Source organism: Chelmon rostratus, chromosome 15, assembly GCF_017976325.1.
Source record: "Chelmon rostratus isolate fCheRos1 chromosome 15, fCheRos1.pri, whole genome shotgun sequence".
Lineage (NCBI taxonomy): Eukaryota > Metazoa > Chordata > Actinopteri > Chaetodontiformes > Chaetodontidae > Chelmon > Chelmon rostratus.
Genome location: NC_055672.1, coordinates 11,459,113 through 11,477,414, shown reverse-complemented (window position 1 = coordinate 11,477,414; position 18,302 = coordinate 11,459,113). Strand labels below are relative to the sequence as shown.

General features: G+C 44.8%; 1 protein-coding gene across 3 annotated transcripts in view; it reads left to right on the top strand.

Annotated features, from left to right (window-relative positions):
- rps6ka1 (ribosomal protein S6 kinase a, polypeptide 1) overlaps nucleotides 1–18,302 on the top strand; it is a 52,393-nt gene that overhangs the window by 1,386 nt on the left and 32,705 nt on the right. For 2 of the 3 annotated variants that reach the window (XM_041954500.1, XM_041954499.1), the window contains exon 2: nucleotides 12,791–12,835. In XM_041954500.1, coding sequence (XP_041810434.1) covers nucleotides 12,791–12,835 — 45 coding nt within the window. Of the gene's footprint in view, nucleotides 1–4,556; nucleotides 5,171–12,790; nucleotides 12,836–18,302 lie in introns of those variants that run through there. The other variant, XM_041954502.1, reaches the window with a different exon arrangement.

Genomic DNA, 18,302 nt, shown 5'->3' with positions numbered 1-18,302 from the left:
TTCACACTCATGACTTCGAGTGTAGCACCTGATCGTGCCACTGTTTCGTGGAATCTCAGCTGCGAACTGCACCAGGAAATCATTGTCAGCGTCACAGTCCCCAACAAACCTGCTGGTGAGTGTTTGATGAGTAGCAAAGGGCAAGGCCTGATGAAAAGGCGGCAGTCACAAAAGAGCTGCCCTCTGATATCTGGCACCCCCTGCTGTTAGCCTCTTTGAACCAAGAGAAAGAGTCGGCGGAGGAGGGGGAAAGTCGGGTTTATGTATGTCAGCAGGCAAAATGGCACGGTGTCCCCGTGTGTGTGGGATATGCCAATATTTTCAAATATTTAGAGAAAATCTGTTGGGCTGCATGCAAAAATCCAGCCCTGTAATTTATCTTTTCAGGAGAAAGGTTCATGTGAATGGCTTCAAATCCACATAGTTGCAGCTCACTGGTGTTAAGCCCTCAGATTGTATAGTGGAAAAGGATTTTGGTCATCAGCGAGTCACTATTGATCTTCTCTTGAGTCAAGATGTCCTCTGCTGCAAGTGAGAGGAAAATAACCGACCTTGAATGTCAGTCCACTAGTCTGACAAATCAAAGCTGATCTTGGATAATGGAAAACCAATGGATTGCAAAATCCTTGCCCGTTCTTGCCCAAGGTCTCCATGACTACCCCGTGCTCTTGAACAGTATAGTGCAGTGGTTTTATTCCAGTGATAGCAGCACTTTATGTGGTGAACCACTGAATTCATGCTGCACTTTTTCCTTCTCGTTTTCCAGCCTGAACAACAACCAAAAAAACTCTTCTCATGTAGTTATTGTCTGATTGTTCCACTTTACAATAACTTGATCTGTCTATCAGTGAACTTCAATGACACGATGATGTGTTACTACAGCTTGTTTGTGCTGAACTTGGTCTCAGAGGTGGTTTTCTATAAAGACCTTGTGCTTGGCCCGCCTCTTTGCCCAGCCCAAAATACCAGAATTCAAGCCTCAACTTGTCGCTCTGGCCTGACAGTCGGAAGATTTTGGAGTCAGCAGACTGTGTTGTGCATTAGGAGCCGTTAGTGCGAAACATGGCGTCGACGACAAAAGGGGACAAGATTGCATTTTACAGCCAACAATGGAAAACTGTGTAAACGCGGAGCCGCTCTCCCTCTCTGTTCCCTCGCTCTCTTTATTTCTATTACCAATCAATAATCCCCTCCTAGTCCATTTGCGGCCGCACTGTCCCGTCAGCCATTTCTGTGACAAATGATAACCCCCTTTAATGTTTGAAACACAATGACGCCATTTGTTCATTGTCTCTGACAGCACAGAGCGAATTTTGAATTATTGCATTGCAGTCTTCTGTTGGCACAGTTGGTCTGCAGAGATTGGATAATTACCCTTGCTCCACTATTGAGCGGCTAATTAATTTGTTCCAGGCTGCAGCCCCTCTGACGGCGTTGATCCTTGCACTGCAGACATGCGCTCATTGAGCTCAGCTAAGAAGGAATTATTATCAAAGGTCCCAAAGTACTCTTGTTGAAACCTGACACACCCAGAGTGTCAAACTGAGCACTGAAATGAAGCGTGCTGTATATAAAATGTTGTCACTGAAATGTCCATTAGTCTTTGTGTGCTGGATTTATCTATACGGTTTATATTTACTGCATTTAGTAATGTTGTGATGCTCTTGTCTTTAAGTGGAGTCAGTTCTTAGTGCCTGTGTTACATCAACAAATTAATCCCTTGGATTAAGTCAACATTTTGCTTGACTCATAAACTCTATTTTAATCTGCTTTAAATGCAGCTCAGGTTTACTCATCCTTCTAGCGGTGGTAGGAAAGGGAAAGTAAAAGAGAATGACACTTTCTGTCAAGGATTTTTAGCTATATGGGTAATTCCAACATGCACAAACATACAGATGCACTGCACCTCAGAGGCATTACAGTAAAGTTGGTCTCACAGACATTCAAGGAGTATCACATTACATAAATTAACCTACTTTCACCCAATTTAATATGTGCAGTAATTAAGGAAATCCTACTATTACTGCTCTACATCATATTAAAAACCAGAAACAAACAATAACAGAAATACGAATAAACGAAGCACGAAACATAGCTACACAAACAAACATAATTAAAAATATACACATGTCTACGTAAGTGTGACAGAGGCTGAATAAAGTAAAAGAAATAGAAAGATCAGAGAAAAGCAGCAGTATTAAATTAACAAATTGATTCTGAGGTGCTGTTTCAGAAGCGGCTGCCACTTCACAACTTGAGTGTGCATGTATTTGCATTGTAATAGTCACTCTTTACTGTGTGTGTGTGTTTTGGAGAGGAGGGAACAACATACAGTGTGAGTCATTGTTTCTCGTTCTGCATACTCAACATCACTCATCCACTGCTGTGGTTTCAAGCTCAAACTGAAAATGAGGTTAAACGCCGGTGTCATCTGTTCATCTTTTATCCAATTTGCAGTGTGGCGTTCGGGGACTGCGTCTCGGCTAATGTTTCTACCCGGCAAACGGTCAGGGTGGGGTCTCGCTCCATTGCACATGCATGGCAAGCTAAACTGAGTCACACTACCCATCATGCTCCTTGTCTAGCCCAAGGTGGGGGTAGGGTATCCCTGGAGTGTCTGCCACTAGACGGGAGACACATCTGAGTCATCGCTGTCACCTGTGACGTCACTGCAGCATCATGAACAGAAGAAGAAGAGATCTCCTGCAGTCAGAATAGCAATGTGCTTCATATCTAACATCCACAGCATCAACATGTCCATCAATATCCTTCTGACCACTCCTGACTTCATCCTACAATGTATTGATTATCTGGAAATCGCTGTTAAAGTCCCCCCTTGACATGACTTTTCATCCCTTTCGGATCATTTTCTTTTTATTCGTTCCTATAAATTGTCTGTAACGCGCCCTTTGCTTTCACCGCGGGATCAAACCGGACGTCTGGAATTGATCAAATCACGCAGGAGGCGCAATAAATGCTCGGCGTTGTCCTGTACATAATGGACAAGGGGCGTGGGAAAAAAAATGAGAGGAAAGATGAAGGGAACAGGAAAAAAATGGAGCAACGCTCCATCGCACTAAATAACGAACACCAGCAACATTATGAGGTGCCATGAGTGTTCCTGCAGCAGCTGCTAATCCATCATCAAGACAAATCGATGGGGCAATGTGAGCCTTGGGATGGCAGTGACTTTGAATATTGCATACAATGTGAGGGTGATGGATAACTCTCCCCCTTGGTGTTGTAACCTTACCTCTCTGACCACCCTCTTGATGGCTTTGTCAGAAAATAAATTAGCTGCACATCAACCTTAAGAGCGTTCTCTCTCTCTCCACTGACTACCTTCTCCTCCCCCGGAGTGTGAAGGAAAAGTCAACGAGCGTACTTTAAAATCTGTTGTGCACAAGTAGCGTTGCTTGAAAATGATGTAAGCGTGCACAGAAATACTGGTAAATCATCTACAGCAGGGAAAACTAATGCATGAATGGGTTGAAACTGCAGTGAGTCTTCAGACCTGAGTGAGCAGACAAGGTGTCGCAAGTTAACAGCTTAGATGCAAAGTCCAAAAGTTGCACAAGAAAAGAAATGTTTCCATCTCCGGTTCAGATCTGTGTTTAACCCGGCACAAAGCTCAGACTGGCACACGCAAGCTGGCACCATTAAAAGGCTTTAACAAAGCAACACATCCATCAAAAGACAGGCACCCGCACCACAGGCCCCTTTTGTCTTTCCAATTAATTTCTCATTTTTCGTTTCCATGAAATGCCACGCCACCTTCATTTTAATTTGAATCAAAAAATCTATCTGGCAGGTCCACGGCCAGGCGGTTCAATGCTCTCCAGTTGCCAATAGTAACCAAAGCTAGCCAACAGCAAAATCTACTCGGCAGTGAATGAAGCAGAGAAGCTTTGAGGGGTGTATTATATCACTGAAGATTACAAGGACCGTTACAAGAGCTGTTGTCAATGGAAAGAGTGCTGCATCAATGTGATGTCCGGATAGAAGCAAGCAGCGCTGGTCACGACCCAAATTCTGCTCTCCTCTATTCTGTACATTGTATTTCTTGTGTAATCTATGTTATGTAATTTCTGGACTAGTGTGTGTTGCTTTTAGACCTGGGGGGGAAGTGATGCTGTGGCTCTAAAGGTGCAATAAATATATGTCTTCATACATTAGCAGCTGGTGAAAATCACACACACACACACACACACACACACACACACACACACCGTCCTGCAATCCCATTGTCTGTGATGACTTTGCAGTGAAGAGACACATATTTCGTCGCAGCTAACGGGTTCCTCTCTGAACAGAAGATCGACGCTCCTCTGATGCACCTGCTGCACCGCCAGCATCAAAGGCAGCAGGCCGTTCATGAATAGCGGGCTCCGGTCTGCATTACGTAGTTGCAGTGCATCTCTCCGCCGCGTGGTGGCACGATCGGGCCTGGGCGGAACGAGCAGGAAAGGGGGCCGGATGAAATCCTGCCGGAGTCCGCCAATAATAGCTCGAGTTGGAGCGCGCTCGTACTACGGAGCCATAGTGAGGTCTGTGCGCGCATCGCACACTGCTGGGAACCAGGCGGACAGAGCGAAGTGTTGCCTTTCTGTCCGGGAGAAAACCGCAGACACACGAGGGAGGAAGACGTGAAGATCTGGTCTACGGCGTCGACTGTAAAGGCAGACTGGCTGATTCCCTCAGGCGGCGTTAGACTCCCGCACAGCCCCGTTTGAAGGATCACACTGCCGGGCTCCGCTCCTCTCCCCCGCTTGTCTAACCCAAATCCTGAGTGTCCAAGGCGCCTACCTGGAAGGATTTTGCTCGGTGTTTCTGGTGCTTTCGGCTGGATCATCACTTTAAACAAACGCGCGCACACAGAAGTGAGCCAGCCGACGCCGAAGTCAAAGCGAGGGATTACAGTTGTTTGTAAAGCTCTCGGTTGTGCTTGCAGCGTCTGCATGCGCGTCCTCTTCTCCGAGCGCTGATAAATCTCCTCTGCCTGGACTTCGGACCCGAGTGAAGGAGCTGCACTTGACAGGAGCTGCACCGACAGACCCAGATCCGCACTTAAGCCGCTGAGGGGGGTGAAGCAAGGAACCCTGCGAAAATGCCTCTCGCACAGATCGCGGAGCCATGGCCCACTATGGAACTAGTGCAGCTCGAAACGGAGGTAATGCGAGGTGAAGTGTGTCCATGTTGCACGCGTTGTTTGGCCAGTTTGTGTTTTCTGATTTGGTCCAGGTAAAATAAAAAAAAAAAAAAAAATGGCGAGCAAAGGTGCGCGCTCGGCCCCCGGTTGAAGGTGTCACCACTTTCCTAGAAAAAGCGATCAAGAGTTAAGTTGAAACGACTGACTGGCCGCTCACTTGGTTTATTTAAGCTCCACACACAGCTGGGGGTGAACAGCCTAATAAATTATTCACAGTGTATGTCCTGGGTTTTAAACGAAGCATGCATTTTTAATCAGGGTTAAGTCAAAATGTGATGAATTGGCTGCCTTTGCTTTAGAGAAACAGTCATGTAGGGGCCTGTCACAGTCCATGGGAGGTGTTTCATTGTTATCTGTTCGTTGTAGAGTTTTCAGCTACCTCCAAAAGTAGCTTTCAGAGCTGCAACTTTCTGCTCCTTCACTGAATGCAACTCCAATGCAGAGCTGAGAACCAGTTAGGAGACCAGTACACCTCCATCATCACTGTCTCTCACCTGTGCAGTGGTTTGCTTCACTGTGTCTTTTCACGCATGGTCCAAAAAAAGTGGGAAGGGATAGACTCCTCCAGGCTTTTGAGGACCATTAAACTGACAGTTTATATGCTGAACTGTGTGGCACTTTGCAAATAAAATGATGTGCAACCTTTAAAGTTTGAGTTTTGGACGGCAGGCTGCAGAAACAGTCTGTTCTCCCTTGATTTACAGTAGAAACATGCTGGCACCCGCACCAGCCTCTCATGCTGCGTGAGCGTGTGCTTCCGCTGCAGAGTTTTACTCAAACAAACCCAGCCTCATCCAAAGTGTCTGATTTCTGCACCGCATGTGGAGGATGACGTTGTTGAGCAGGGACTCTCATAAAGGTTAAATGTTTCACAGCTTTTCATAATAACCCTCGAGAGAGAGAGATCTGTGGCCACAGCGTCGTCCAGACCCTTTTATTCTGATGTAGCATCATTATTCACGAACCCTTCAGTTGCCTCCTGAGCAGGCTGGTTGCTTAGTGAGCATGCGGCTCTGGCATTTTCTGATGAGCGGACAGGAGCTGTGTGCCACACACACCTGCAAGAGCTGCCTCTTTTGAACCAGTCTGCCAGTTAAGCGGGTGAAGTGAGCCTGTGGTAGCCACCTTTTTTTCATGCGCCTGATCTCACTGATGAATGGCTCCCTGCACAATACTGCACGCTGGCCTCAATCAGCTTTGCAAGACATGAGTGTGATCATAAACGAGGCTCATTTTTCTGTCTCTTGGTTGGAGGAAGACTCTCGGGAGTCGATGGGAGTGGAAATGTAATGGATGGAAGAAAAAGCAAGAATTTGGTGAAAAATGATTATGATGATTAAACCTGAGGTCTGATCCATGAAAGACAAGTAAATGCCTTAATAAGGAGCACTACCACTATTAAGAGAGCAGACATTACTGATTGTGCAGATGCAGGTGGTGCAGTTATTTGTGGAGCAGACAGCTGCTATTATTGGTGATTATGATGAATGGAAAACCTAGTTTGTGTGCGGTAATTTAGAAACCGTGTCATCCTCTTGTAGTTTGCCCCTCAGACTCCACTATTTACAGTATTCTGCAGCACATTGAGTTGGCTGAGTAGCGTATCACAGCTGAGCAGATGGCGTTGCAGAACCTGTGAAGAGTGCTAAGTTTAATACCGTGAAAATACCCTGCCTTTGGTATGTGTAGTGCTCACAATTCTCTGATCAGCAAAATTTTGAGGCATTGGCTAAAAATACAGCACGCATGAGGAAATATTAGCATCATATATATAATAAGACAATTGTGTTTTTGCTGTCACGCGGCGTGCATTGGCCACCAAAATCTAGTATCTGCAACTGACTTGATCACGCAGATCTCTGCCATCGCAGTGGGATCTGTGCCATTTATCTCTGTCACCAACCTACCAGCCAGCTGCACACTTTGGTTCCTGATGGCGAGAGAGACACCTCAGGGCTCAGATTGATTGAGCAGTAAGAGCGAGCGAGAGTGGAGGCCATGCCAGTGAACATGTTGGGAGGCAATGGGAGTCTGCCTGGTCATGTGCACAGATGGGACAGACAGAAAGACACTTTTTGGCTGGTTTGGGAAAATAAAGGAAGCTTTCTATCATAAAACCTCCATTCTCATCAGAGCAGAGTGACGCGCCATGATACGGCAGCTGATGTGAAGTCTGTTTCCCCCGTCGCTCTTTGTGCGAGCGCTCGTGTTTTGGAAGCGGCGAAGGTGTCATGAATGGAAATCAGACTGAAGGGCTTTTGTGCTGAAGACCGTCTCGAAGCAAGCCAGGAAGAAACATGCAAAGAGAGCTAGTCAAAAAAAACCCTTTGTTTGATTGAGTCCTTTTATTCATCGCCAAACCACGTCTGTTATGAATTAACTTGTCCTCAGTGAATCATCTCTGATAAGGCACTTCAACCAATCGTGCCCAGCCTGTCCCAGTTGACTCACTACCACCTGCATAGGCCACTGTCATACTGGGTCAGTGAAGGTCCTCCAAAAGATCTGAATCATGCTTCTCCTGTGCTTAGTTAGTGCAGAAATGCTGGATCCACGTTCCCTCGAGCCTTTTGACTTTCAGTCAAGACTCCCTCAAGTGCCAAACCTGAAAGTCAGGTGCAACTTTTCACCCTTTGATCCTTTCAGCGATTCACACAGGCGATGCTAAACCTATGAGACGTTATGAAACGATACGGCAGCTACTGGATATCGTCATACCGACTACAGATTGAAGCAGATGTGCTCAAACACAAGTCATGAGGGGTCCAGGAGTGAGATATCAGTGAGATTTTTAGGTCCTTAAAACTCGAGAGCAGAAAGAACAAGATGTACAAGCAGGTGTGTGTTAATGGGCTACCTGAAGTGACACTGATGCATTTTGCCTGTTCTCCAGCTTGATGTGACACTTAGCTGGTTCAGTTTTGTGGGTGTTCTGTACATGTGTGGGGATATTTTTGTTTTAAATGGCTCGTACGGTTTGGTTCTGCCGTACTGTTCACCAGAATCCTTTCTTTTCCTGGCCTCAGCTTGTTCTGAACATGTCTTTTACTTTTACAACCTGAGCTCCCCTCTTCATCAGCTTCAGGTGCCTGAAAGATGACAGGTGAGGGGAGGCGAAATCAGCGTGTCAGTTACAATCAGCACCAACATTGAAGTTTAGCTCCAGTTCTGGATTAAATTGTATTTCCAGTCTGCAGATTGAATCTTAAAGATATTAAAATCCATTGTCACTTATAGTACTTTTTAATACCTCCTTCATATTTAAGGTTACACATGGAATTCTGTTGGATAGAGGAGACAAGAGCAAAAAAAAAGTGTATTTATACAGCAGGGCTGCACAGGCCAGGATTTAAAGAGCAGGACTGTACAAGCCTCGGTGCTGGAGAGAGAAGGAGGCTGGAGTTTTTTCAGTGATTGCGTAACGCGTCCGCCGCGTAGAGGAGAAAGCAGGGTTAACACATGGAATGCGTGCCATGTTTGCCAGCCAGGCGTGGTCGGCAGTGCGCACTCGAGCACTTGGGTGAGTGTGTTCATGCTCAAGTTCGGCTCGCATGCATGCTTCGCTCTGTGTGCGAGCAGGCTTAGCTGCAGATAATCTGGGTGTGACCTGCGGCACACCTGAGCAGGGCTGCTGGGGGAGTGGCGGACGGCTGAGTGGGCATGTGATAACACAGCTCTTTGCCTGATAAGTGTCCCTAGAGAGCGAGTCCTTGTTCCTTTAGACTTTTAGAGCTCAAGTGAAGCTGTGAGTGAAGCAGAGACTGTATGCTGTCCACACACAGTTTTACCTGTAGGGAGATTTGCAGATTTGGTGCTGATAAAACCAGTTTCTTCTCTCTCCACTTTGTATCCAGGAGGCTTTAGCACATTCTGAAAAGGATAGAAATAGCTTTTGTCCATTTTCTGGCATTGACCAGAAGAGGACATTAGTAATGTGACCTGCTGTCAATACTCACTGGCAAGTGAGATTACAAGAAAAGTAGTCAGATAGGATTACAGGCACAGGCAGAAGAATGGTTATTGTATTTCTTAGTTGCCTAGTTACAGGGCAGCGCTGCTCAAAACACGCTGTTAAAACCCAGATTTATCTATCAAACGCGCACAGCATCAGCGCTCTGAGAGTATTTACTTTGTCTAATCATACAGGAGTCCTGCGAGAAATTAAAAGTTCTGCTCTCTGGCTCGCTTTAATAGGTTGGCCTTCAAATCTGTTCGCAGCATGCTTGTGGCCTGTGAATGTCTCTGCGCATCTTCTGTCGTCTTTCTGGGCGCGTAAAGAATTCACGTGCCTCCTTGCATTGTTTTTTTTTTGGTTTATTAATCTATTCAGCTTTGAGCTAATTCATTACATTTTTGTGCCTGTGCTCTCATTAAGGAAGCCCAGGGGAAGGGAGGCTCCACTAACTGGGCCACTAGGATCAGCCAAGCAGAGCTAATGAGGCTGAAATGTGTTGAGCAGCAACGCTGGGAACGAATTGCTGACCACACACGCACACACATGCACACACAAACTCAAGACAGACAGTTGCAGTCACACACTTAGGATCCCCCCCACTGCTCCTCAACACACTGGGTTGAACAAAGCCAGCCACACATACCTCACTGATGGAATATGAGCAAGGAAAGAGCCAGCGAAGAGGCAAGATTTCACTTTTTGCTCCTGAAAATGAGATTGGATGTGCACATCCTCTAGGTTTCCCCCTCCATTCAAAAATATAATGATAGTATTAATAAACTTTATTTGTATAGCACCTTTCAGATAGGAAATGCAGCCCATAGTGCTTTACAAGATAGAAATCACATGCACCGAGTTAGTGCTTCACATAGAAAATGGACATAATCCAGATAAGAAATGAATGTAAACTAAGATGGAGAATAAAACCCACTTGATAATGATAGTAGACAGTGCATAAAACCACAGAATAGAATATTAAAATCTAGGTAAAAATAGAGTGGAATAAGGATGAAATAGAAATAACAATAAAGCATCAAACATAGGTAAACATAGATTACATAGGATGCATAAAATCAAGTCAAATGCAATGTTTTAAAAGAAGTGCATCAGTGCAGAAGCGAGAGGCAAAGCACAAAAGTTTCAGACCTGTTTCAGGAACCAGTAGCAAGTTAGTTCAAGGCTAAAGTGATGCGATAAGTTTGCAAAGGCTGCATCACAGTTTCCCACCAGAAAGTTTCTCTGTGCCCCCTGAAAATCCGGTTTTAGAGAGGCGGGCCTACAAGCATGATTTGTGACATCACAACAGATTAGAAGCCAATCCTGGTTCAGTATTCGACTCAGAGGATGTGGAAAACTTGAAGCCTCCAGTGCAGGATTTTTTCAGTGAGACGGAAGGAGCAGATGATCAGACATATATTATTAGTCAAAGTGTTTTTTACTTATATGCATCTTAAAACACGTCTGCAGGGGATCTTTGAACAGACACATCTGTGCTGGACTTCCAACTGCACTTGGCTGCGTAATTGTTTCCATTTCTCCCATTTCACCTCACATTACCGCTCGTACAGCTTTTATGACTGGCATAGTTTGGCTAAATTAGATTGCCTCCCTTGAGGTCGTGATTAAAGTCCAACCAGATGAACTGTTGGTCTGTAAAAACGCCCAGCTCATCCAATTTATAGCCGTTGGTTGCTGCTAGAGCGAAACTCGAAGCAGAAAATAAGGAAGTACATCCAGTTGCCAAACACATCCAATCTCAGCGCAGGGCAGAATGTGTTGTGAGGTATTACTGCCACAGTGAATTCAATCCACAGTCTGTGTTCTTTCTCTTCAGAAGGTGCTTTTCCCCCCGTCTGTATACATGAGGCCAGCAAAGTGGTTCGATTGTTATGGCCACTGCCTGTCCTTGTATCGGCTGCCTGTCTTATTTTGTGCAGTCCAGAGGAAGAGGAAGAGGGAAGAGGGCATGGAGGAAGTGAGCAGCCTCTCCGTCGCCCCTCTGTAATGGAAAAACAAAGCAAAAAGCGGAAAAAGGAGGGAGCTGTTATTTAGGCTTTTCTCACACTCAGCTAGAACACTTTTGACCCTGGACCCAGAAGAGTTTCTTTGATCAGTGGGAAGCGTCAGTTATCATCACAGATTTATTTTCACACGTTTCAGAGGTATAACGCTATCATTAAAAGGCTGTTGTTGCACGTTAGGGTCATTGTACTCGTCACAGGGAGGGGGCAGCCCGTGAATACGGTCGTATCAAGTCTTCTGTGGCTCTTGAGGAGCTTTGTCAAGTCCGAGAAAACCACTCATCTCGACAGACCTCTGCAGGAAGTCTGCGTTACAGCAGTAAAGTTTGAAAGACGTGTGCATTCGCAAGGAATGGAGCCTCTGACAGAAGACGCTATTAAGCCGCTTTATGGGATGTGTAGGTTATTGTGTTTGGAAGAAAGGCTATCTTGACCTCTGCTGCTTCGATTTTGGTCGTATTGTTTTTAAAGTCTTAGAAACCATATTTTGTACGAATGGAGACACATTTATGTTTTTTCTCTTACTGAGCCCTCGAACAAGGTATCCAGTTCATCACCTTGCACCATGACAGCGAACATTTAAAGATGGATCAAATACACTGCAAAATGCGTTAAGTTAAGTGAGTTAAGTAATAAAATGACTTGTCTAATGATAATACTGACTCACTCAACCAAAAACTGTATTCAACTTCCAGCATGTGGTTGAGGTGGATCCAGAGCTGCTTCTCTGGACCAGTCAGAAATCAGACCTCGAAATGTATAAATGAGTCCGTTAGACATCCAATCTTACAAACCCGATTCCAATATAAAACAGAATGTGATCATGTGTTAATCATTTTTGATATATACAGTTCAAACAATTTGGGACAGGAGCAACATTGTGGAACGCTCCAAAAACACCTGTTTGGAACATTCCACAGGTAAACAGGTTGATTGGTAACAGGTGATAGCATCATGATTGGGTATGAAAGGAGCATCCTGGAAAGGCTCAGTGGTTCACAAGCAAAGATGGAGCGAGGTTCACCACTTTGTGAACACATGATTGTATGAAGGATGTTACTACATGGGCTCAGGAACACTGTTGTCCCAGCTGTTTTGGATCCAGGGTTGTATTTTTCCTCCAGTGTCTGTCTGGCCTCTGTGGACTGTAGCAATGACAAGTGATCCTAATTTGACTCGACATCATAATGGCCCCCTGCGTTTTAAACGTTACCTCACAGGTGGCTCATTCTGTGGCACACAAAAGTAGACCAGCACATAGAGCGATGAGCAGAGGATAGTGTATGGTTAGAGTTAGCCACACAGTTCTGCTGCAATGAACAACATGCTGAGTTTCCAAATAGGCTCCGGCGAGCCATTGTTTTCCAAATAACAATGATTAGCCTCTGCAGCGAGACGACTGGGGAACGGACAACTAAGATTATTAGGTTTGCCAGCCGAGGAGCAAAGTGCTGGATACAATGGAGTGTTGCCTCCCACACAGTCTTGCAAATATTCGCTCTCTCTCCCTCTCTTTTCTCTCCCTTCACACACACACACACACACACATATGATATATGCACTGTCACAGACTCTGACTGTTTCTCACATCTGCTTTCTTGACAGAATGGGCAGAGCACCGCCGAGGAAGGAGTCACACCTGCTGTCAAGGTACATGGCATCTCTGGGACACACACACACATGCAAAGTCCTACACACACGCACACACACACACACACGAATATGACTCAACATTCATGCAGCTTACCATCCAATAAATTAGACAGAGGACTTGGACACGACTCCTGCGTTGAATTCTTTGGCTTTTGTTGTTTGTGCTTTTCTCTGAAAGCCAGCAGCAGAAGGCGAAATTCCATCAAAGGGCAAAATTCTTCTGATAATCTTCATTTTGAGCCATTTCTGTGCACAAAGCACGTGGTCAGGCAAGCGCGTGACAGTGCGTTGATGTATTCATTCAGCAATTGCATTGAAAGCCCTCAGTGGGCATTAGCCGGCTGGACTTTAATGTGTTGAATACTGTCTGAGTGAGGCTGATCGAGCCGCAGCCCAGCTACTGTGTCTGGGTCAATATAATAGGGCATACCATATATATAATACCATACTGCATGTCCTCATGTGTCCTGTTAGCATGTTAACACGTCGCACAGAGACAAAAACACAGCCAGAAGCACAGAGTCAGCCCTTTCCTGCCTCCTGGCCGGCCTCTGCGCTTTATTGTCCGGCTCTGAAACACGATCCGGTTTCCTCCTGTAGAGTATTACTCTCCAGCCGCGTAGGAGAGGACGAGGAAATGTTTCCTTCTAGATCTGCCTCCTTTTCTTTTTTCGTGTCCTCGCTCTCGAGGGGCATGGAGTCTGAAGAGCACGTCGTCTTTTCTTTCCGTTGGGAACAATGCGCTGTGACCGAGGCGGAGCCGAGATGAGAAAGAGGGGTTTTCAGCATAAGTGGTAGCACACAGGGGCCGCACTGGTCAAAGCAAGTAATGTTTGATAGCATGGACAGTCCAGAACATGATGCATTAAAAAAAAATGATGCGGCCATGATTCCAGTAGAAATGGTCATTTTTGCATTTCATTTTCACTTTAAAAAAATAACAAAGAGAGGATGATTTTAGAGTTACTGGGGAACAATGCTTCATGTATGTTGTTGTGACACATTTTGCTTCAAAACGTTGCACCTCCTGCCATTTATACTTGGCTGTATTTGAGATTCTGGCAATATTTCAATTAATTGTTCAGCTCTAATCATTACCATGATACCAGTAAAGGTATTTTAAACAATGAATATATGTATGTTGTAGCAAATGTATGGAAAACCACATATAAAATGGTTCTTGCAACTTTCTCAGACTCATTATGTGGGACAACTTTTTTTGTTTTGTTTTGATACCTGACCTCTGATAATCTACCAGCTCAATACCAGAGCTCAGTTTTCCTGAGAACATCTCTGTGAGGCCTTTGATTCCGGGAACCCTTCTCCTAAAGTAGCAGGAAGATTGCTGTGTCCCTAAAAACAGACGTATCAGCTTGTCTCGAGAGAATAAATCCAGCTAATAATGGAAACACAGACTTTTTTACTGACACTGAAAAAGAAACCGGATTGGTCGCTTCGTGGCAGATACCCGATCCACATAATAAGGTCAGCATTGGCTTGGATTGGTGCATCTCTAATCCTATCATCGCAATATGTCTCGATAATATTTAATTATCTCTCAGGCCTGGGTAGCGCTGTTATGATCATTACATGTTGTGCTAATTGATTGGGGAGAACATCAGTAATCTGATCTTTTATGTAATCTTGTTAATTAGGGTGTCCTCCAGACGGGCTGCTGGGTTTTCTACCTGTGAGTCCACATGTTTCTGAGGTGCACATGCAGCCTTTTTTTCACTTTCTGTGATATATTCTCACTCTGAGGCATTAGATCACGGTTGTTGTGGATGGGGGGTAGACCCGGTCCCCAGGGCGTTCTGGCACCATGCAGGCAGGGCAGTTGAAATCCGTTGCTACAGCGATCGATGCCGAGCTGCAGTTTAAAGGCTGGGAATCTGATAATGGCTGCTGTTATCTGCTCTAGCCATGGGAGTTACCTGGCTCCAGCAGACATAATTGGAGGCGGGGGGTGGGGTGGTGGGGGAGAGAGCCGCTTTCCTTGCTGGCTGAACTAATGTTAAAACCTGAAATAGGCTTTAAAACAGCAAAGTGACTGTCCTCAGCGTTAAGGTATGTGTGTGTGAGGTTAAGTCAGTCCTTCGCTCCTGGAGAAGACCACAGCCGTAATGAGCCGTCTTCTGTCTGCTGACTCTCGCTCTCTTTCACGTCGTATAATAAACTGGTGAATACTCAGCAGCACATGCTGTCCCTCCCATGCTTTTCTCAGAGCCATTAGCCTGGTGGTAAAGGTGACAGCAGCAGGTAATGCACCTGGCAGCTTCCTGTTCACAGGGCTGTAGAATAGAATGGAGGAAGGTAGAAATCAACCTCCACAATGCTTCTAATTTTCTTCTAAAAAAACCTAAGACTGTAGATTATTTAACCTTTTTTTATTAATGCATCAATTCCAGTTCGCCCCACAACAGATTGCAGAATTAATCGAAGGGGTCACGAGATGATGATGGTGTGATATAAACTAACAGCAAATGAAATTCTGATGCACAAAAAACGATTTCATTTTTCAGACTTTTCTCACATCTTTGCTTCTTTCTTGTGAAATTACTGCAGCTGAATATCATTTTGTTTTACATTTAAAGCTACTACTGAGGGTTTTGAATGAAGCTTCAAATGTTTGTCATCATATTTTCACACATAGTTGTGTTTCCATCATTTTTTGTGGATCTTACATAGACTTACATTCATTTCCTGGAGATTTACCATAGCCATAACTACTACTTGCCAGACCTTAACCATAGCCTGGGTCTTCACCCTAAAACCATCCACATTACAGTGACTTGTGTTATGTCCCCATAAGGAAGGCGAGTCCCCACAATGTGACCATGTAAACAGATTTATGTCCCCACAATAAGAGTAATACACGTCCACACACACACTCATAAAAAAACTAATTTTCACCTCGCATTGCTTATGACCTCAGGATCATTTGTGTTTATTCTCCCCAAACAACCAGAATACTTTACATTAGCCGCAAGCTAGCGAGCAACAGCCTGCACAGAGGGTGTGTGTGTGTCTCTGTGTGTGTGTGTGTGTTTTCAGTTTAGCCTGAACTAACTCTGGTTCTTTCAGTTATTTCCTTCCAGTCTCTTTTCTTTTCCCCCCTCTCCTCTCTGTGCATTCATGACGTAAAGTCTAGTTCCCAAACATCAAACTGAGGCTGATGACGGTACAGGTTGGCTTCTCTGCGGCTCTCTGCTGCAGACAGGCTGAAGGGAAGACAAATCCCCTTTTTAATCCCAAAAGTTTAAAAGATAAACCCTCTTGCGATGGATAGATGGCTCCAGATCGCTGCAGAATCCGGTGTGACTCCCACTGTTTATTCCTCCAGAAGTTCCAGTCTTCCTCCGGCTCTCTGCAGTCGTCTGCCGGCGCTCTGCCCGGTCCTCGCCACACAACACTCTGCAACTCAAACATCAGCGTTAAGGAAGAAGCTTCGAACTCTTCTGTACAACCCTCGAAATGACCGTACAGTTTTACATGCACAAGATGATTTGCCTGAACTTCTTGTTTTGTCCCAAACCCAAAGATATTCAGTTTAGAATGAAATGAAACAGAAAATCTGACATTTCAGAGGCTGGAACCAGAGCGTGTTTATGGTTTTGGCTTGCTAAATTAATTAATTAAAATTAGTAGTGAAGAGACAAAACACTTCTCCTTTTATTGCGCATTTCTCTCTTTGGCTTTTCTCCCAGCTCTCATCATCTCCATGCAGTTTAAAAGAGATAAAAACTTGGATTGTGGTTTGACAGTGCAGTGGCTGTTAACAACAAATGGCCTCCGGTGAGATGTATTGATGGGACGATCAGGCGGCGGAGCACGCTCACCTGAGGGGCTACTCATCTGATCTCGCCGCAGGGGGATGATATTACCCGGCAATTTACTCCCTGACAATAAGCCAGGCTGACGATGCTCCCATCTGCTCCCACACGTGTGTGGAAAATGGCCTTTTTCTAGCCACAAATCACATCAACGTCGCTGTCCTTGAGGATACCTGCGAGAAAGATTTGTTCAAAAAGTAGAAACAATGGCCTCAGTTTCTCAAGAGAGAGAAAAAACAGATAAACAAAATGCCATATGTGGTGAGAGTTAAGCTGTCTAGCATGGGACTGCCCGAAGGAAGTGAAAATGATTTGCCTAGCAGGCCAAAGTGACCTTACACGAGGACATGAGTCAGGCCAGCAGCCATATTTGGACCTCTTGCAGTGAGCTCGTACGATCTGGTTGCTGCGCGTCGGCATCAGTTTTGATAACAAAATAATGTGTTGGGCCATTTCTCAAGCAAAAAAACAGCAACAATTGTCAGGTTTCAGCTTCTCCAGTGCAGCTGGTGAGTGTAAACTGAATATCTTTTGGTTTTTGGTCTGTTGGTTAGACAAAGCAAGATATTCAACAGCATCACACTGGAGTCTTGGGAAGCTGTGATTTCCTGTTTCCCTTTTTGTGTCTTTTTTTTTTTAGACTCACTGCTTAATTGATTAATCAAGGGAATAATCATTAGTGTCTGCCTGCCTTGACCAATGAGAACGACTAGATTTTCTCCACCAGAATTTATGAGACCAATCCCTGAAGTCAGGCAACAACATTGAGCTCGAGAAGCAAAGCGTTGCACTATTGAAGGCGCCTAAAACACATGCAAAACCCTAATACATCATACTGTCCAGTTTTTGATCTACAGACCTCAGGCTCAAAGGAGGTATTTTATTCAGCCTGCTGTAATCTCCCCAACCAAACACTAATGAAGTGACAATAGTCTCATTGCTAATTGTGTTCCGCTTTGTTAGAGAAGATGAGTCACTTGTTCCTAATGAATTAATTGTAAATCACCTTTTTGTAACTGAGCCTAATGTGAAGTGATTGAAACTGTGGCAGAAAATTCATAGTAAGTGTTAGCACTCGTTGTCAGAAGCAGGGGGAAAAAAGGGTTTGAGAAGTGGCGAGCAAAAAGTTGGCGGCTGCTTTTATAGGAACCTGACCTTGCAAAGATTCAAACGATATTTGACGTTTTATACTTTACCCGGCCGTGCATCATAAAGGTCAGTTGATGTCTCCATGAAAGTCATGAATTAGCTACAGCTTGATTAACAGTCACCATTAAAGCAGTTGGGACAAACCTTTCAGGCCTTGTGCTTTATTACCACAGACTGTTAACAGGTGATACATTTTTACCTTTTATCACGTCTTTCAGTTCAGCATTAAATTATTCCCTGACCTCAACAAAGTGTAATACCCCCGTGGTTTGAGGAGAATTGGTTGTCTTGGTTTCACATCAAAGCAGCTGACAACCGCCGTGGCAAAAAGCAGGGTTATAATTGGATAATTTTAGCTGTTCTGTGTTCCTGTGAATGGAGGATATGTGCTGAGGACACGGCTTTCGGAGATGTTGGAGACACAAGGCAGCAGGAACCAAACCAAGACATTCAGGGGACATAGTGTCCCTGGATGTAGCAAG